Source organism: Malus domestica, chromosome 11 (genome assembly GCF_042453785.1).
Source record: "Malus domestica chromosome 11, GDT2T_hap1".
NCBI classification, from domain to species: Eukaryota; Viridiplantae; Streptophyta; class Magnoliopsida; order Rosales; family Rosaceae; genus Malus; species Malus domestica.
The window spans coordinates 31,172,507-31,193,468 of NC_091671.1; the positions used below are offsets into that span (position 1 = coordinate 31,172,507).

Genomic DNA, 20,962 nt, shown 5'->3' on the forward strand with positions numbered 1-20,962 from the left:
TCAATTTTTTGCCTTTAAGGGTGAGATATCAAATGGCAGGTGGGAGACTTTTCCAACTCTTTCGAGGTGTAAGTTGCTTGGAGAATCCTTTCAAAACTGTCGCTGGTCTTGGACTCCAAGATCGGCCAATTTGGCGACGGATCAAATGGCGTCATGAAGGTGTGTGAAGATGTGTGATTATACGTGCGTTGATAGGCCCCATCTTCACTTGTGCATGTTCTAAGCAATGACGGAATACCATGCCCTCCTTAATTTAGTTGTGGTAGTGGAATGGGTGACGTGCTAGCTTGTTTGTTGCGTCTGGTTTCATCTTATCCCTTTACACTACCTAGTCTGTTGTTATGTTACTTACCTCGTTGTAGGCTTTCATTATGTACTTCTGGCATCTTTGCCCTGGTAATGATATATTTCCAGTTAAAAAAAAAAAAAAACTCAAAACTCTCTAATATTTTAATAATTATTAATATTTTTTGAAAAAAAAAAGTTTAAAATATAGAAATGATATTGTCACATGGGATCAAAAGGACATAACAAAAAGAAAAGAAAAAATGTCACTAAATATTACGGTATAGTGATATTTTTTTTCATTTGTAGTGTGAGATTCACTTGTAAGGTCTTAAATTTGATTCTTGTCAAATACAAGTTTGAATAACATTATTATTATTATTATTTAACCGGTAATAACATTATTATTAACTTATGTGAAACTTAACCCACTTCCTATCCTTTAGTTTAAGAAAGAAAGAAAGTAACAAAACAAAAAAAACAAAAAGAAGAGATAAATCAGCATACAATAATATTCATTAGGGCTCGGCTTGCACGGTCTCGTACTCTCCCACTCACTTCCGAATTCCGATGCTCCACCGGCTTCTGGTTTAAATTTAATCGTTATCATACAATCTCCTTCTCCACAGTTTCCAATTGATAGTGGTTTAAGCCAAGGCTTTTCACTGGCAACCATTCCGTTGAGAAGCTTCAGCCTCGCCGTTGCCGTCGACGGTGAAAGCACGACTCTGCCTCTCTCTCTCTCTCGGGTTGGTAGGTTTTCCCCTTTTCATTTTTCCTTCAGTAAAATCCTTTTACAAGTTTGATAGCAAAACCCTACCTTTTCTCTGGTTCTCCGTTGGGAAATTCAAAAAATATGTTGCCCAAATCGTACCTTCCATTTCTGTATCCTGCATATTTGATTTTCTGTTCGCTGACGTTGTATCATAAACTCCAATGTGCACACCAACTGTTTGATAAAATGTCTCTACTGAAAGTTCCAGTCTTGATATTTTGTTTTTGTGAAATTGTTTTTCTTTTGTGTACCCTGTGTACTAGTACTTGCTGCGCACTTCTTTTCTTCCGTTGCATATGGCATTGTGGACTAGTAATTTGAATTTTTCACCATTTGAAAATTGTGTGTAGAATATAATTAATCGTTGATTTTGTATTTGTTTATTTAGCATTTCCACTAACAAATGTTGAGTGATGGGGATATAGATGCACAGTAGACCGGTACATGACCTTGAGCTTTTGCAATGTGGTGTTGTTGTTGTTGTTGTTGTTTTATCTGAATTTCTACTTTGTGCGTCAATTTTTCGTAGTCAGGTGAATTCTTCGCTTGTGCATTTGCGAATTGATTGATGGGGCGTAGCGTTTCAAATCATTCCGAAGAATCTCTGGTTGGGGAGCATGGGTCTCCTCATCGTAGGAGGAGCCCATCTAGAAAGATTCCATCTCGAATAGAAAGATCACCTACTCGACATAGGAGGTCCAACAGGGGTAGTGCTCCAGTAAGAGAGAAACATTCCAGTCACCCTAAGTCTCCGAAGCATGCAAGGTCCCCGTCTCATCCTGATCGCTCTCCTTCTCCCCGAACAAAACGGTTAAGAAGAGCTCAAGCTGAAAGAGAGGCTGAGAGAGAACCTGAAAAGAACAATGGGAGGGGAGCTGATAGGGATTTACAGAAGGAAGGGGGTTCAGTGAGAGATGTTGGGAGCAATAGAAAGGAGAGTCGGTCAGGAAGAGATGATACTTCACCGTCAGATCAACAGCGCAGGAGTAGGCATCGATCTTCCTCACCTCAACCTGCTGGTGATACTAGAGGTGAGGAGAAAGTAATTGAGAAAGAACGTGAAAGGAATCATGGCAGAGGAAGTGTTAGAAGTATGCAAAGGGAAAAGGGTTCAGATAGGGAAACTGAGAGTGACAGAGTGGAGAGAAAGTCAGGAAAAGACAGTGCTGAGCACAGGTCTTCAAGATCAAGACATGGGCGGTCTACATCTCCATTAGATCGGCACCACAAGAACAGACATAGATCTCATTCACCTCAACAAGCTGCCAATATCAGAATCCGTGATGAGGTGTCTGGTGATATCCACACTTCAAATGTCTCAAGCCCCCCTCTCCTAATAGTTTTATTCCGTCTTTGAAGATTTTTACTTCTGTAATTTCTTTTTTTTTCAGTAAGATGCTTCTTAAATTTCACTGATGACTATGGAGAGCATTTTATGTAATTGTAGATTGGCAGAGGTTCTTTTGCATAGGTTTATGTTTCAGTAACTTCCACTTCAAAACATTTAATCTCTTTTTTTAACCCACCCATTAACTCATACCAAGGAGTGTAAAAGTGGAAAAGTGGAAGTGGCAGTATGTTTTAAGACTTATTTTAATGAAGCAGAGCACAAAAAATTAGTCAGTTAGTCATTAATTACTTTAGTTTGACAAAGAAAATCAATAATTTATTTGGCATTATTGTGGAATAATATCTTGTGATGCTTTTAATTGATTTCTCCTTCGGTTTGCATTGATTATTATGTAAAGTATCTAACCAGAGGTAAATATCTTCAGGAGCCAAATTCAAGAGGAGCTGAGCAAGGGTGAGTTGATCTGTTAAAACTTTTCATGTTCTGTTTATTGCACTTTGGTATTTTTAGTCATTCTACTTATTAGTTTTGGTGATTGAGAAGAGATAAAGGTGAATAAAGCAATACGTTCTTAATTAACAAGAGTAAACCTTCATGATGTAGTAAAAGTAATAAAACATGTCAGTTTCTTAGAAATAAATAAGATGTAGGGGTCAATGGAAGAAATATGAAGCCAATGTTTGTTAATTTTAGAAGGGTGAACCTTCATGTATGTTAATTTTCTAGGCTAGATTTCACTTAAACATAGGTTCTACACTTTAGACGTTGTTGATTCAAATTTTTTCAAAGTCTGAGTGCTCGCATTTTGATGTCAGTAAGCCTAGGTGTAGATTTTGATGAGCGGTTGGTTGCTTTCTTGGGCAGGGATGCTGAGAATGATGCAGTAGCAATGATGAAGGCTGCAGAGGAAGCCTTGGAAGCAAAGCAAAAGGTAAGTAATGCATAAATAGCATTCTTTCTTGAATCATAACTATCATTTACTTTTTATTATTCATGCTAAATATTTTGAGCTCCGGTTGCAAGCTGTGTTAGATAACCCTACTTCTTTTAATTCCAAGTATCATTTTAGTGCATATTATTCGATTGATTGTGTGGAAAGTTGCAGTTGTATTTACCTTTTGTTCTTTTTACTACTTGCAGCAAAAACCTTCATTTGAGCTATCTGGGAAGCTTGCTGCGGAAACCAATAGAGTCAATGGTGAGATCTCCATTTCTTTGGGGTTTGATACAGAAATTTGAACTTTTCTATCTTATGGTTTTGAAAATATTTGTGTTGAAAATGGGAAGAAACAGATCCACTAATGAGAAGTTCACATCCCATAAAGGGCTTAGTAGAGTACAAGTTGGTCACACTAGGAAACTAAATAACAAAATCACTTATATGGGAACCTATATGTCTCAGTGAGAAATTAAATGACAACCCTTGACATAACAAGGATGCCAAATTTTCTTATTACTTGTATCATAATTACAAATATTTGTGTCTTTAAATTTTGCACATAGAAATTGTAGAGATTTTGCATTTCTATTTGTTTGTTATTAGAACAAATAAAACGAAAATTATCTTTTTTTATGTGGTTATTACTTTGTCAGGTGTAACGCTATTATTCACCGAGCCACCAGAAGGACGAAAACCTACTGTGAGATGGCGGCTTTATGTTTTCAAGGGTGGTGAAGTTTTGAAAGGTAAATTATCTACTTGTTCTTGTGCCTTTTTTGCAACCTTCATGTGCTTTGTTAGTGGTGACACACTTAGAGGTTGTGACTAGTGATAATGAGGGAGCTGTTAAGTACTGACGGGTTTCTTCTTTTTAAATGTGCAATGTTTCAAAAGAGCAAATGTGTCATGTCTCATTAAAGTACCCTTTTTGGGAAAAGTAAAGATTTTCTGATTTTCTTAAGATCCAGGCTGCAAACCCACCATGAGGCATCAATCTTCATTGTTTTAATTAAGTGGCCATAGGCTTGTAGGGAGAACTAGTTCTATGTGAAGAAGGATAATTGCTCTTGCTCAAGAGTAGGTAGACGTCATGTGTTCTTAATATCCATATAGTATCTTCTATCACACATTTAACTTTCCAGATAACATTGAAATCTGAGACCAGCAGCCTGTAGTAATTATTTTCCTCGTAACGGAAACATCTTTAAGGGTGCGTTTGGTACGCAGACGGGACGGGACGGAACGGGACGGGACGGGACGGGACGGGACGGAACGAAGGTGTAATTTTTGAAAAAAACATGGGGTATATTTGTCTTAAAATGGTAAAACATTGTGTTCCACAGACGTGGAACAAACCCGTTCCAGGGGGGGGAGGTGGAATGCAAAAACACCCAAAATCTGTCCCGTGGAACAGCCCGTTCCACCCATTTTTGGCGCACCAAACGCGGGACGGAACGCCTCGTCCCGTTCCGTCCCGTCCCGTCCCACGTACCAAACGCACCCTAAAGTTCCAATCAGTGATTGACTCGGGTGCAATGGTGTGAGTAATGAATATTGGATTCAAGAAATATTTGATTGTTTCAGACTTTTCGTTAAAATGTAATAAATTGCAAGTTTTGCACACAAATAAATGGTGGTTGTACATTGTTGTGTTTACTACTCCTTGAAGTTTATCTTATATTTTGAGACATTGCTAGTTTTCTGTCCAAAAGAGAAAAATATAAATCTATATAATATACTGATAACTGTTTTTCTTGATGCTTTTGCATCTTATTGCTCTTAACTCAATATTTTGTTTAAACTTTATTGACTTTGTATTACTGAGTAGACCAGTCAAGTTCCATTACTTAGGTGAGCATATTGGTGTGTAGTGGTTACCATTCCCAAGGTGGGCTTTTCCATATTCTCTGCTGGGCTTTCTGCGTCCATATCTTTGGGGATTTTTTTTTATGTTGATAAAAAAAATTCTCCTTGAATTATGGTTCGGTTCTGAGATGTTTATATATGATATGCAGACCCCCTTTACATACATCGTCAAAGCTGTTACCTTTTTGGGAGGGAAAGAAGGGTGGCAGACATTCCTACAGATCACCCATCCTGCAGCAAGCAACATGCTGTTATACAATACCGGTAAATCTAGAATTTTGCAGTCCTATATTTGTCATTTACATTCTTGGTTAGCAACTAATATCTTATTTTATTTTTCTTGTCATACCAGCCAAGTTGAAAAGGAGCAACCGGATGGTATGTTAACAAAGGAAGTAAGGTAAGACAAAGTTACCTTGTGGTTACTTCCATTAATTTGAGAGTGAATTTTTCAAATCTCATATCTAACTTCTTGTGTGCACCACCATAGGCCTTACTTGATGGATCTTGGAAGCACAAATAAAACTTTTCTCAATGTAAGTGGCTCAATAGATTATATTGTTTTACTATTAATAATAGTTTTTGCATTTGTGTTGCATAGAGAAAGCTTGGTTTTACTGTATTTGCAGGAACTTGTATTAACATTTGCTTTGCCGTTGCAGGAAAATGCAATCGAACCTCAACGATATTATGAACTCATGGAAAAGGATACAATCAAATTTGGTAATAGTAGGTATGGCACTAATCATAATCTAATAAGAGCTTTGCTATGCTTAGATTGTTGTATCCCAGATATTATCTTATCTTTATTTTGGTTTTAATCTTTTCTTCTTGACTGATTACTGTAGCGATAATTGCAGTTGGATGACTGAATTGAATTTGTTTGATTTAGGAGGTTACTATTTTTGGATTAAGTTGAAACAATTGGTTTTATAAACCAATTTAACTCAATAAGTTTTGTTTGGTTCAGTGTGCACTATGTGTCTGTGTAATGCTTGTTAAATTCAAAACTTGTAACATACTGAATGATTCGTGAAGTTAGATCATCTCATAATTGGAGTTGGCTACAAGGTTGCATTTGTTTCATGGAGTTGGTTATTTTGGAGTATATTCCATTCCCCTTCCCACTCTATTATTTGTAGATGGTGGGTATGGCGATTAGGAAACAACTATAATTCTCATGAGCAGTCAAACTAATTGAAATCAGTGTAAGAATGACACGCATGGTGACAAACAAGAGCTCTAGAAAACTGGTTTGAAACACAAGAGCAGTCAAATATTCACACTTACGTGGTTGCAAGTAAACACAACTGCTATAAGTCCCAAGTGATTCGAATTTCTTGGTTGGCTTTATTTTCAAGTCTGAAAGATGATTTCCTTGGTTATGTTGGTTGATTGGGCAAAACTTATGTATATCTCTCTTCGAATTTGTTTGTTCGTTTGATATGATTTGTAATCAATTCTGTACTGCTAATATTTATGTCACATATTTTGACATCATCCTTATAATTTGGTTCTTGCAGCCGAGAGTATGTGCTGCTGCACGAAAACTCAATGGATTGACGGCTACAATTTGTGACGTACCTACTTTTCTAACATGCGGATATGGACCTCATAGTTTTTGGCAAATCAGATGTGTGGACATGAGTAGATTTTACAAGGATGTTACTGGAAAGGATGCATGATATGTTGCCTCAGTCTTGGAGTATACTAAAGGATGACTGAAGTACAAATTGGAAATTTGTTTGAAGACCGTAACCATTGAGGCTGAAAATGGAGGGAAGCGCGGAAATCACTTTCCTTTTTTCTTTTTTTAAGTAATTTTTAACTTTGTGTTTGGATATTTCTTTCATTAAGTAATTTTTAATTTAATTTTTTTCTTAGGGCTCAGTTCATGATCTTGTTTTGGTAAAAACTGGATCTGCTCCCCTCTTCTTATTTTTGGTAAACTTTCCCAATTCTTTTTCTGTCACAGTAACCTTTTTTTCGTTGTTTTTCAAGACATAAATTTCATTTTTCATTTGCTCTCAATAAGTTAATAAATCTCACAGCCTTGAAAAAAAAATTAATCAAAAGAAGAAAAAACACGAATAGAGAGGGGGAGGTCGGCAGAAATAAGAGAGAGAAGAGAGATATAATTGTAAAGTATGCATTGGTAGTAAAACTCATAAAACCTCGTTATGGTAAAACCCATGGTGGGAGAAAAACTCATAGATTAAGGAGAAAAGTGAGAAGTATGCATAATGTCTAAAACAAACGTAGTAGTGAACTTAACAAAGTATGATCATCCCAGGATGGGTGCTTCATCAAAACCTCGTTAGGTAGCAAAAACTTAGTGGGAAAAATGCTCTTAATCGTAGGAAAAATAGTACATTAAGATCAAGTTAGTATACTTCTGGATACTTTCCCTGAGTTAAACATAACTTCCAAGTAGAGAACTACAAGCGATGCAACTAAGATAATTTACGCATATTGATTCCTTAGACGAGCTTCTGAAAAATATACTTGGACAATGACTTGGTGAAGAGATTGGTCAGGTTGTCCTGGGAAATGATTTGCTTGACTTCAGTATTCTGATGTTGTTGTTGCTAGTGAGAATAAAAGAAATTCGGCGCTATGTGCTTGGTGTTGTCTCCCTTGATGTATCCCTTCTTTAACTGCTCGATACATGCTGCATTGTCTTCAAAGATCGTCGTAGGAAAGTCAACAATGGAAGTAAGACCACTAGTGTTTCGAATATATTCTATGACTGCTCTTAACCCAAAACATGCTTTATGTAGGGCAAGAATCTTAGCATGGTTCAAAGAAGTCACAATTAGCGTTTGCTTGGTAAACCTCCAAGATATAGCGGTGCCTCCAACGGTAAAGACATAGCCCATTTGAGAATATGCCCTATATCGGTTAGACAAATATCCAGCATCTACGTAACCAACAAGGCAGGAATCAACCTGAAAACCGAAATGGGGCAGTACCTCTCGAGGATTCATGGGTGTAGAACAAGCCTAAATCTGTCGTATCCTTGAGGTAGCAAAAAATGTCTTTAACACCATTCCAATGTCTGCGTGTGGGCACATTATTATATCTTGCCAAAAGATTAACATTGAATGAGATGTCAGGTTTAGAGCATTGAGCCAAGTACAATAAAGCCCTAATTGCACTTTGGTATGGAACTTCAAGCTCCAAAATCTCTTCATCATCCTCCTTTGGATTGAAGCCCTAATTGCACTTTGGTATGGAACTTCAAGCTCCAAAATCTCTTCATCATCCTCCTTTGGATTGAAGGGATCACGTATAGCATATAGAGTCCGAACGACCATAGGAGTACTCAAAGGCTTCGTTTTATCCTCGTTAAAATGTCGCAACACCTTTTAGGTATAGTTCGATTGATGTACTAGGATTCCATCTGAACAATGCTCGATCTCCAGCCTAGACAATATCGAGTTTTCCAAAGATCTTTCATCCCAAATTCTGATTTCAAGTCAGCGGCAATTTCCTCAAGCTCTGTGGGAGTTCCGATGAGGTTCATGTCGTCGACATAAATTGCAACAATTGCAAATCTGGAATGTGACTTCTTTATGAACACGCATGGGCATAATTCGTTGTTCACATAACCCTGACTTGTCAAATATTCACTCAGACGGTTATATCATATCCGCTCAGATTGTTTTAATCAGTAGAGTGATCTCCTCAATCTAATCGAAAGAGTGTTTCGTGATCCAGAACTATTTGAACCAATCAATGGAAGTCATTTTGAAACTTTCATGTATATTTCCATATCTAGATCCTCATAAAAATACGCAGTTACCACGTCCATAAGCTGCATATTCAGTTTTTCAGAAACTACCAAACTGATTAGGTAGCGAAACATTATAACTTCCATTACGGTGGAATACATCTCATAATCAATCCCAAGGCGCTGAGAGAAGCTTTGTGCTACGAGGCATGTTTTGTATCACACTATTTCATTCTTCCCATTATGCTTCCTCACGAAAACCCACTTGTAGCCCATTGGCTTCACACGTGGCGAGTTTGACCTGGATTGCTTGTTTCCAGCTTGACCAATCCGTTCTATGTCAGCATTCATCAACGAAACGTGGTTCAATGTCATCGCTAAGCATGATGTCAGTAGCTATTGTGTACGTAAATGCATCGTCGATAATCATCGCATTCCAATTCCAAACCTCATCCAATATTGCATAGTGGATCGAAATCTCGCGATTCTCGGGAGGTCGGGTTGTCTCATCTAAGACATCACCGTACTCTAGAATAACCTCATGCGTTAGAGCAGATGAATGAATGATGGTCGGATTCAAACTAGAGACATTAGTTGGTGCTGATTTCCTCTTCCGGGGGTTGTGAATCCTTTAAACCAAGCAGTTTGACACACTTCAGGGTTGGTGCAGGTGATTGGCTGGCCGCCAATATACCGGGCCATGTGGAAGGTGCGTCCCCCTCACCTTCAGGGACAATCTGGCCTTCCCAGGCAGGATTACGACGTACGCGAAGTACGCTTATTCTTGTAGGTGCGTTTGCAGCATGTATATGTGATCTTGTCACCTTAGCTAGATCAGTAAAAGCATCTGACATGCTTTGAGCAATGCTCTGAAGATCTATAATTCGTCGCACCTTAGTTTCAGACTGGGTAGTATAGAGATCTAAATGAGACATAGTGAGAGCATACCACGACAATTCGTGGCATTCTTCAAGAACGTTAGCATGCTTATCTCCCCCTAACAACATGAAGAATATCTTATCAAAGTAACAATCCGCAAAACATGCGGTAAAGAGATCTCTTGTTAAGGGCTCTAAATAGTAAATAATTGATGGCAAATCATAACTAACATAGATTCCCATTTTTCTTTGAGGACCCATTTTGGTACGTAGTGGCGGCTCTATTGGCACATAAATTGCGCACCCAAACACATGTAAATGTCAGACGTCAGGCTTATATCCAATAACCAATTATAACGGTGAATGATGTTAGGTAGCAGTGGGCTTCAGGATGACCAACATAGCTATGTGCAATATTGCATAGCCCTAGGCAAATACCGGCAGTTTGGTTCACATAACCAAAGTTTGAGCTATCAATTGAAGACGCTTTATGAAAGCTTATGCCAGGCCGTTTTGGGTGTGAACATGGGGTATATGATGTTCCACTTCAATCCCTACTAACATGCAATAATCATTAAAAGTCTATGACTAAACTCTCCACTATTATCCAGTCGAATTGACTTGATCGGATAATTAGGATGGTGAGCCCTTAGCTTAATATTTTGTGCTAGGAGTTTGTCAAATGAAGTGTTGCTTGTGGAAAACAGACAAACATATGACCATCGTGTCGATGCAGGACTAACACCATAAAGTATCTAAATGGTCTGCATGTTAGTTAGATAGGTCCACAAATATCCCCTTGAATCTTTTAAAGAAACTTGGGAGGGTTGTGAATAATCTTTGTAATTGAGGGTTGAGTATTGGCAGAAATCCAACGTAAGAAGTTAAATGATGCCTATGTGATGATTTGAGGATACAGAGCATCATGTTACGTCTGGGATGTCCCATACGGTTATGCCAAAGCATCAAAGTGCTCTGGAACTCAGGCATAGGGTTGACCACATGGTGGGCTTCTATGCCGTGACTGGTTGTTATGTACAACCTACTTGGGAGATGTTCCAACTTATCGGGAATACGCTTTTGGCCATACTCGTAAGAAGTGATACAAATAAATTCAGATCCATTATCTTTAATGGTTTCAATATGATCTTGATTATCTCGAATATCTCTAAAACTCAGCAACGTCTTTCAGAACGTAGAGAATAGAGGGCCTCTTTAATGGTTAAGACAGTACCATTAGATAACATGATACGGGCCTTTCCCTATCCTTCAATTAGATTGGATGAGCCTGAGAGAGTTGTCATAGGTGCTTTCTTAGGTAAGAAGTTAGTAAAATAGTGTCTCTTAAGAAATATGGTGTGCGTGGTAGCACTATCAGCCAAACAACTAACTTCACCACTAGACATACCTGGAAATAAATTGATTGAATTGGTCACAAGAAATAATATCCATAATTCAAAACAAACCAAAACCAAACAAATTATTCCAAATACTTAGAAAAATTGTCTAAAAACCATAAACCTAAAAATTAGGGGGGTCTGGCTACTCCTAGTGGGTTCGGCCACTAGGTGTAAAACATCCTAAAAAAACATGTCTAGAAGAATAAAACTTATTCGTCCATAGGAGTTTGATAAGCTCATATTTATATATATTTTACATAAAATTCACTTGTCTTTTCTTAGTTAGTTCCTTATATTTTTGAGCTATTTACTATGTTTTTGTGTTTTGTGTGATTTATCAAGCAAAGAAAAGAAAAGTAGCACAAGTGAGATATTAAGTAACAAATTCGTCAAAACTGCCTGTGCAGATTAGCTGACTTTGGAAGCATGTTACGAACAGCTCAGAATGAATGAGAGAATAAGCCTTATATGCTTGGAAAGCTACGGATGTCTATTTTCTGGAGCAATTTACGGATTGTTAATATCATGTTTCTAGAAGAAGTTATGGGCATTGTAACATTGAAAGGTTCAGAAAAGGGCTAAGCAGATTTGGCTAATAAAATGAGAAAGTAAAGGCACTTTTTTTGTGTTTTGCTTTGTCATCAACACTCAGCAGCAAATGGGGTTATGATTGCACTCATTTGGCTTTGGAGCAAGTGGAAATGCACAACTAGAAAGAGAAGGCACGGCACATGCAAAAGAGAAACATGGACAGCTACACACATGCAAACTACACAGGTTGGAGGGCATACACACATTCTACATGGACAGCACACACACAACAAGAAAGGCACGACATGGAGGGCTTGGCATGGGCAGAAAATGGGTGGATTGTTGGCTGAAATAATGAAGAACATGTGTGTGCAAATGCAAAGGAAAAACACACACACATGGGCAAAGGAAACACACACACATGGGCAGAAAATGGGTTGATTTGTGGCTGAAATAATGAAGAACATGTGTGTAAATGTAAAGGAGAAACATGGCAGAAAATGTGTTTGTTTTGTGGCTGAAATGATGGAGGTCATGTGTGTGCAAATGTAAAGGGAAACATGGACATCACACACCTATACAAACTGCACATGCAAGGAATTGAAGTGGTCCTCTCCTTAGCCTATAAATACATCCACCATTCCCCTTCCTAAGAACAATCTTGCTCTATAAAAAAAGAGCTTCATTCACAAACACAAGTCCCTTGCCGTGAGCTCCATTCCATTTCATCCATACATTCAAACAAATCTCCATACACTTCCATTTTCCATGCCATGAGATCCATTCCATCCATACATCCATAAATCCCACATTTCACAAACACAAATACATTTTCATTCCCTTGGCCGAGACATTCACCAATCCTAAATACATTCCTAACCTTTCCATATATCCATACACATCCTAGACACTTGTGCCGCAACAAAGAGAAGAATGGGGGCCCTTGGACGTGCTTGCCATTCAAGTTGGATTGGTGGAGCGTTTTTAGGTGTTTTCATTCTTTTATTTTCAATGTCTAAATTTGTTTATCTTTGCTTTGTGAGTATGAGGAACTAAACCCCCCTTAGCTAGGGGGGAATTCGAAACCATGTTCATGCTTGCAATATGATTTGATTACTTTCAGTTGTGATTCATAAGTTGTGAATTCAATTTACTTATCCATTTGAATTAAAACTGATTTGTGTATGTTGGTTGAGAGTGCACGCTTAATTTTCATGCATAAATCTGATGCTAGGATATAAGGGAGTTTCACCTAATCGTTATGAACTTATATTCACAAGTAGTGAAAGTTGCTCGTCACAACCGTGTTAAGTAAATTCTTGGCATAAGTTTCATGCAATTCATAGTTACGATTGTTTCGTCAATGCTTACGATTTTCATAGAACTTAATGATTCTTGCTTGTATCTCTATTATGCAATTCATGTAGGGAACTTGTGGGGAATGCTTTGGGTTGTTGTATGCAATCATCCAATTCAATGAAATTAGGAAAATCTGAGGGTTAATTAGTGCAATTCACAGTTAATCTGGGGCGTTGAGAATTCGTAGTTTATTGAAAAGCAACTGGAAATCGTTTTGTTTGCAAGTGTGTCATGTGTGGAGAAGAACCTCATAGCTAGCCTTCCATCCATTCAATTTACTCAAATTCGTGCAGATTTCATTAGTTCTTTAATTTACTTGTTTTGTTTTCAAATTCATCAAAACCAAAACCCCCTTTACCTTATTGAGTCATATTAGTTAGAAACTGATTTAGTTTGTGCTTTTAAGTATTTCGAACCAAGTTGAAACCAAAATTCTTCCAAAAGTGTGTTTAGAGTCCAAATCTGCCCAGTTTGTGTTTTTAGGCAAATTTGAGTGTTTTTAGCTTGTTTTGAGTTCTTTGAGTTTGTTTTGAATTCTTTGAGTCTAGTTTAGTGTTTTAAACTTAATTTTACGTTTTAAAGTCAGTTTCAAGTGTTTTAGCAATCCCTTCTAATCCCCAGCCTAGAACGATCCCTACTTACATTCTTTACTACAATTGACAACAAGAAGGTTTAATTTGTGTGTTAAGTTAATTTTCGCATCAGAGTTTATGCATCCTGAAAATCTGATATCTTCATGGATGTAGTAGCATTTTCGGGATGTTCCACATAGGCAAAGTTAGACTCACGACGGGAATGATACTTGACAATGGCCTCATGGGTAGCTCTGCATATGTGTGACCAATGATCTTTTGATCCACAACGGTAGCACATGTCCATTTTAGTGAAAGACGATTGAATGGTAGTTTTTCCCTTGTTTTTGAAGTTTGGGGTCTTAAGGGCAAGGGGTTGACGCTTTTGGGTCAAATTTTCTCCCTTGGATGAGCCTTGACTCTGTTGACCTTGGGCCCTTGGTAGGGCTTGCCATCCATTACCACGACCACAACAATTTTTGCGTCATTTATGGTTGCTAGAATTGGTCACATGCGCTTCAGTCATGGCTTTTGAGCCAGTAGGTCGAGCTTGATGATTCTTCATCAAAAGCTGGTTTTGTTTTTTTAGTAAGAAGTAAAACAAAGATCAAATCTGAAAATTTGGTGAACTTATGTGCCCTATATTGTTGCTGCAGGACAATATTGGTGGCATGGAAGGTCAAATAGGTCTTCTCCAGGAAATCTGACTCGGTTAAGTCCACTTTACAAAACTTAAGCAGTGATCAAATTCTACAAACTTCAGAGTTGTATTCATTCACGAACTTAAAGTCTTGGAAGCATAGATGATGCCAGTCGTGTCTTGCTTTATACAAGTAGATGTCTTTCTGGTGATCGAAACGGTCAGCCAGAGCAAGCCAGAAAGTGTGTAGGTTCTCCTGAGCGAGGTACTCAGTCTGCAGTGCATCATGGATGTGTCTTCGAATGAAGATCGTTACAGTAGCTTTCTGAGCTTCATCGATGGGTTTGTCGTCGGTAGGTGCCTCGATGGTGGCTTTAATACCCTTTGCAGTAAGATGGAGCTTCACATCTTGAACCCACTTCAGGTAGTTTCTTTCAGAGACTTCCAGAGCAGTGAAATCGAGCTTGTTTAAGTTCGACATGTCCCTAAAATGGAGGGTACAACAAAACGTAGTTAGTCATATGGTAATCCATAGACATACGTCGTAGAACATTCGGCTTCTATAGACATGTATTGTTTTAATTTAAGCATGAAAGCTACAGGTTTTATGTGGTAAGTTTTGAATGAAAACTTTGGGTTTCAAAGGCACTAAATATGAAACTACAGGTTCAATTTAGTTTTATGAACGATTAGTTCATAAAGTAGAGGTTCCTGCAAGAACACAAAATGCAATATGCTGATTTAAATGTAGTGGATTTAAGTTGTTTCGGGAACTCAAATGTGACAGCTTATGGACTACGAAAGGATGTTAACGGTTCAAAGTATATAAAATAAATTATTGAATCGTTAATGTCCAAAAGTGATCATTAGGTCACTAATTTGGATTAACTATCAAATTAATGGACTGCATGTCATTTTTAATTAATTCAATAGATCGGGACCAATCGAGGTCGATCGTGAAAGAAAAATAATGACAAACAGGTCATATTAGCTTCAGTTGGTGATAAACCAAGTGATAATTAAATTAGAATTAATTAGGGTAAACCAAAGTGCCCCAAAAAAATATTGTAGGCATGATTTATAACTTGGGGATGCCAAATTTTGGCATTGGGTTGAAAAAATAACACGGGGGTGGACCCTGCAATTCGACTGTAGGCTGATTGGATCACGGGAGGGTTGCAAGCCTTTGTGCCGTGTGGTCTAGGGAGCCTAGCACCAGAAGCTGCTGGCTTTTAGGCAAAAAACTAGGCACAAATGGGTGTGGGGAAGCCCAGCTGAAGCTAGGTTTCAGGTTTTTGGGTTGGGACAGGTCAAGCCTAACAACACAAGCCTGCTGGCTAGTAGGTCGAGGGCTGGGACAAAACCCAGCTAGTTATTGACTGCTACGGGCATGCAAAATCATGGGACAAGAAGAAGCATAGCAGCAAAGGTTGCTAGAGTTGGGCCAGGGATGCGCAAGACAAGGGCCAAGAAGGCTGCAGACTTCTTGGTTTGGGCTAGGAGACTTCAGGCCGTTGTAAGCCTACCAAGCCGAAGGCCTGGCGTGTCTGGGTTAGTACAGCAAAGCCCAAATGGCTGTTGTCGTGTGGTCAAAGGTGTCAAAACGACACCGTTTCATGATATGCTCCACACGACTGGGCTTCAGGCAAGCAGTGGAGGTGTCAAGGTGGTGCGGCGACCATGCCGCACGGTTCCCAATTTTGATATATATATATATATATATATTTTTTTTTTTTTTTGACTTTTCTAGGGTTTGAAAAACCCTAAATTGCTTCTAATTTATTTATATGAAATATAGGGAGTTCATGCATCATAGGGAATGTTTTCATGCTTCATAGACGTTTAAAATATCTTTCTTTATTTTAAGTGTACCTGATTGGCAGAAAACAAATAAAAGCTTGTGAATTTTGTAGAAGAGAGTCTCCTCCTATGATCATTCGGTTCCTTAGCTTCGGGTAAGAACGTGCTGATAACGTGTTGTATGCCTATTTAACTGAATTATTCTAGGGGAATAGAAAGGGGGAGGTTGGCGGAAATAAGAGAGATAAGAGAGATAAGAGAGAGATTTAATTGTGAGGTGTGTGTGTTGTATCACCGCTTTGTGCCTTTATTTATAGTAGTAGGATATTTTAGATCACTACATTTTTAGGATTACAACTCTAATAAGATATTAACTACTAAAGGGAATATTCAAAGATATCCCTAGATACACTAGGATTTACACAATCACATTTATATTTTAAATATGACTACAACATTCAGCACCACAACTACCAAAAACTATTACTTTTTTACTGAAAATTTTCAAAATAACAAACGTAAAAATTATGATATTAATTGTCTAATGCTTGTTTTCAAGTTCAAATTTCATGTGGCGGGTGTTACCCAAGGTGAATGTAAATTTTATTTTGTTTGGTCTAGCGATGTGAATACATAACACATCCAATGTAAATGACACACGTTTTAGTAAATCTTAGCATCTTTATCATTTGGGGTTGGGGGAATTAAATGCTAAAAACCTCTATCTAACGATATACTCAATGTTTGAAATATCTTGGACGTGTTTGATATTTTCACTAAAATATTTGAAAACTCAGAAGAAAAAAAATATATGAAAAAAGAGGTGAATTTTTTGGAATTCATTCAATTTCATCGAAGTGCTACATTTACTGTCTTAGCTATTTGTATCATAATTTTTACTATCATTCCAATAAAAGTAGAACCCATCAACATCAACATGTGTAAGTCTCGTCTTTAATAGGGAGAGTACAAATAATAGTACAAGGGAGTGTGATATCTACACACTCATTTTACTTCTCATACACCTTTTATTGATTTTGTCTTTTGATTTTCTTCAATTCATTTAATTTGACGAATAAAATTAAAAGATTTTGTGTGGAGTAAAAAATAGTATGAATATTACACGCCTAATACAAATAAATAGTAAACAGAGCATTTTTGCAAAATTTTTGATATCCTTGCAGAAATTTCGGCAGAGAATCTGCAGATTCGTTTTTACCTTTGTCCGAGCGGTTATAACAATCGTACTAACAGACTCGGACGTCTCTCTCAAAACTGTACTCCCAATATTAAAAAAAAACCAAGTTTCTCTCTCTCTCAATTGTGTGGGCGTCACTTCCGAAACCTCATAAATGGCAGCAGCAGCCTCCGGTAGCGCCTCCACTACTTGCAAAACCCACTGCCTAATCGCCCCGCCGCTCGCAAAACCCTACTCCTCCTCCACCCAACTACCCTTCAAGTTCCACAAATTTACCTCCCGCGCCACCGCTGCCCCTACTTCCATCTCCTGCACTCTCACCCGGGATTCTGCCGCTATTCAGATGGACGAGAAGAAGGACAACGGCGCCTTCCCGGTTCTGCCTCGCCCCGATTCGTTCGGCCGGTTCGGAAAGTATGGCGGGAAATACGTCCCCGAGACCTTAATGCACGCGCTCACCGAGCTCGAGGCCGCGTTTCACGCTCTCGCTAATGACGAAGGCTTTCAGGTCCTGTCAAGTTTGCTTCTTCCGTTCCTGTTTTTCTTTTCTGTTTTTTAAGGGAATGTGATTATTATTATTATTTTTTTTTTTTTGAGAATTATGTATGAATTAGTCCGAAATTCGATTCTGTAAGTTATAGTTGTAGAAGTAAATTTAAGCGCTTGTTCGCATTGGAAATGTTTTCGAGAGAAAAAATTGTGAGAGGAATGAATGAAATAGAGCTATTTGAATCAAGTTTCCGCAATGTTTTTCGAGAATGAATCGAACCGGAAAGGCATTGTGGATGGAGAAACTCGATTGTGGAGTTCCTGGCTCTGTTCAACTTTTGGGATTTGGAAATTCTCATTGCAATGTTGCATCCAATTTGTTAGAGAATTTCAATTTGTAGCAGTTGTTATTCTGTTTACGGTTTGTTTTATTCAAATGTCTGCGATTTTTGTTGTCGTGTGGCGTCTGTAGGAACAATTTAGGACTAATTAACAAAGATTGTTGTGATTGATGATTTTCTAATGTTTCACATTTTTTTGTTCAATCCGATATATTGTATTAAAATTGGGATGAAGATATATTTATGCTTTGGGAATTATACAGTATTTTTACTGACGAAGAATGTGTGATATTGCAGAATGAATTGAATGGAATTTTGAAGGACTATGTTGGCAGGGAGACTCCACTCTACTTTGCGGAGCGGCTGACTGAGCACTACAAACGCCCTAATGGCGAAGGGCCTCAGGTTTACCTGAAGAGGGAAGATCTTAACCATACTGGGGCTCATAAGATCAACAATGCCGTTGCCCAGGCATTGCTTGCCAAGAAATTGGGCAAGAAACGTATTATTGCTGAGACTGGAGCGGGACAACACGGTGTTGCCACTGCCACAGTTTGTGCTCGGTTTGGATTGCAGTGTATCATCTACATGGGTGCCCAAGATATGGAAAGGCAATCCCTCAATGTTTTCAGAATGCGGCTTCTGGGGGCTGAGGTTTGTCATGATTCTGCAACTTCTTTTAAGCAATGCAATTTCAATTATTTAATTTAGCCTACATTTATAAGCCGAACATTGAATGTTCTACAAAACTGGAATGGACCGACAGTCAACAGATTGTGCATATGTTTCTCGATCTTTCAGTGGAATGTTCCATACTATTAATATGTAGTGTTTGTAGTTAATATATATTTTACCTTAAAGCTCTCATATTTACAAGTTATGAAATTTATCACACATAATATCTTGTCTGGCATGATTTAGCAAGATAGGGTTGCTGATCAGAACATGAACATCATACAAATTGCATCTTCTTTGTATACAGAAAAATGTATATTCATTTTATAACACAAATAACTGAATTTAACACTGATGACTGGTTCTTTGAAATTTGTTTATTCGTTTTCTTGAGAATCTGAACATTTTGCGAAAAGGTTTAAACTGTAAATCTTTACATAAGCCAGATGTATTTGTGTTATTAATCCTTTGAACTGCAATTTCTTTTCCTGTTTTGAAATACAGGTTAGACCAGTCCATTCTGGGACAGCGACATTGAAGGATGCTACTTCAGAAGCGATAAGGGACTGGGTGACTAATGTAGAGACAACTCACTATATTTTGGGCTCTGTTGCTGGTCCACATCCATACCCTATGATGGTTCGGGATTTCCACAAGGTGATTGGTAGAGAAACAAGAAAACAAGCGCTGGAAAAGTGGGGAGGGAAACCAGATGTGTTGGTAGCTTGTGTTGGTGGAGGTTCAAATGCCATGGGACTCTTCCATGAGTTTGTTGACGACAAAGATGTCCGGCTGATTGGGGTGGAGGCTGCAGGCTTTGGATTGGACAGTGGGAAGCATGCTGCAACTTTGACCAAAGGGGAAGTCGGGGTCTTGCATGGAGCTATGAGTTACCTGTTACAGGATGATGATGGACAGATTATTGAGCCTCATTCTATAAGTGCAGGGTATGACAATTAATTGGATTTTTTGTCTATCAATTTTTGTACGACTTGTAATTTATTAATCGTATGGTTTTTGTGTGGCATTTAGCCTGGATTACCCTGGAGTTGGTCCAGAGCACAGTTTTCTGAAAGACATGGGACGTGCTGAATACTATAGCATTAGTGATGAAGAAGCCTTAGAAGGTATACCTTGGATTTATGTCATCATTTGACTGTTCTTAATTGGCTGTTCAGTGTGGGGAAGTATTCCTGTTATGCATGTTGTTATTTATAGATGAATATATGTTTTACATATCAAGCATTGATGTGTTTCATCCTTCGTTGCCATTCCAAGTTTAATGTATTGACACTGCAAAGAAGTGGAGACCTCAAATAAGCTTTGATGTTTGCCATTGTTTCACAGTAGCAGTGTCCTTGTGATGCTTGTGGTCATAAGTCCTTTGACCATACTTATCTTTGCCTTCCGTTTAAAGCTTAACGCATAGTCCTTGGTTACACCATGACATAATCCTATAATGCTTCTACCATTCACTCATTATCCCTTATTCTTCATATTTTAACTATATTTCTAGTAGAAGGAAGTCTCGGGCTTTTTCGATTGTCTTGGTTCAAATGGATTTCTTTTCCCCTTTGTGCAGAATAATTTTTTTTCTTCGTCCATGCAGCCTTTAAACGATTATCAAGACTGGAGGGGATAATTCCAGCTCTGGAGACATCTCATGCGCTGGCGTACTTGGAGAAGTTGTGCCCTACTCTCCCCGACGGGGCCAAAGTCGTGCTTAACTGCAGTGGCAGAGGGGATAAGGATGTTCAAACCGCCATCAAGCACTTGAAGCTTTAATGCTGCTGCCTTGAATGAGCAAACCAAAGAACCGTCTTCGTAAAAGTAAAAGGACCATGGGAAATAAAAGTTCTATTATTTCCTTAACGTGTTTATTTAGCCACAGTTATAGAGAAAGCTTAGAAAAGCAGTATGTTTTTTGGTTGGCGCATGCCAAATAGGCTTCCGGCAACCAAAGGAAGACCAGCCGCTTTCGGTGTTTCCTTTGAAGGGAAGCCTGCTGTTACAAATTTCTCAAAGGACTTAAACCAGTTTTTTGTGATGTTCCAAGTTTCTTTGGTTTTGCTGTATAATGTAACTTGAATATTTCAATGAGAAAATACAGTTCTATTGTGATCTGAATA

The 20,962-nt window shown here is 38.2% G+C and overlaps 2 protein-coding genes across 7 annotated transcripts; both read left to right on the forward strand.

The window, feature by feature from the left end:
- The first annotated feature begins 750 nt into the window (after window positions 1–750).
- Window positions 751–7,107, forward strand: LOC103413243 (FHA domain-containing protein DDL-like). Of its 6 annotated transcripts, none has more exons than XM_070808075.1 (11): window positions 751–1,034; window positions 1,594–2,348; window positions 2,836–2,864; window positions 3,276–3,342; window positions 3,552–3,609; window positions 4,005–4,097; window positions 5,367–5,481; window positions 5,570–5,617; window positions 5,708–5,753; window positions 5,880–5,950; window positions 6,741–7,107. In XM_070808075.1, the coding sequence occupies exons 2-11, from the start codon at window positions 1,629–1,631 to the stop codon at window positions 6,778–6,780; spliced, it is 1,287 nt and encodes a 428-aa protein (XP_070664176.1). In that variant the 5' UTR covers window positions 751–1,034; window positions 1,594–1,628; the 3' UTR covers window positions 6,781–7,107. The 6 variants fall into 6 exon arrangements, with proteins under 6 accessions (XP_070664176.1, XP_070664177.1, XP_070664180.1 ...); XM_070808076.1 differs by having other exon boundaries at window positions 768–1,038; window positions 1,590–2,348; XM_070808079.1 differs by having other exon boundaries at window positions 801–1,034; window positions 1,594–2,355.
- A 10,194-nt stretch (window positions 7,108–17,301) lies between these two features.
- LOC103430123 (tryptophan synthase beta chain 1-like) lies at window positions 17,302–20,962 on the forward strand. The gene is made up of 5 exons (XM_029088932.2): window positions 17,302–17,836; window positions 18,456–18,812; window positions 19,338–19,780; window positions 19,866–19,960; window positions 20,443–20,962. Exons 1-5 carry the CDS (start codon window positions 17,483–17,485, stop codon window positions 20,616–20,618), a joined length of 1,425 nt encoding a protein of 474 aa, XP_028944765.2. The 5' UTR covers window positions 17,302–17,482; the 3' UTR covers window positions 20,619–20,962.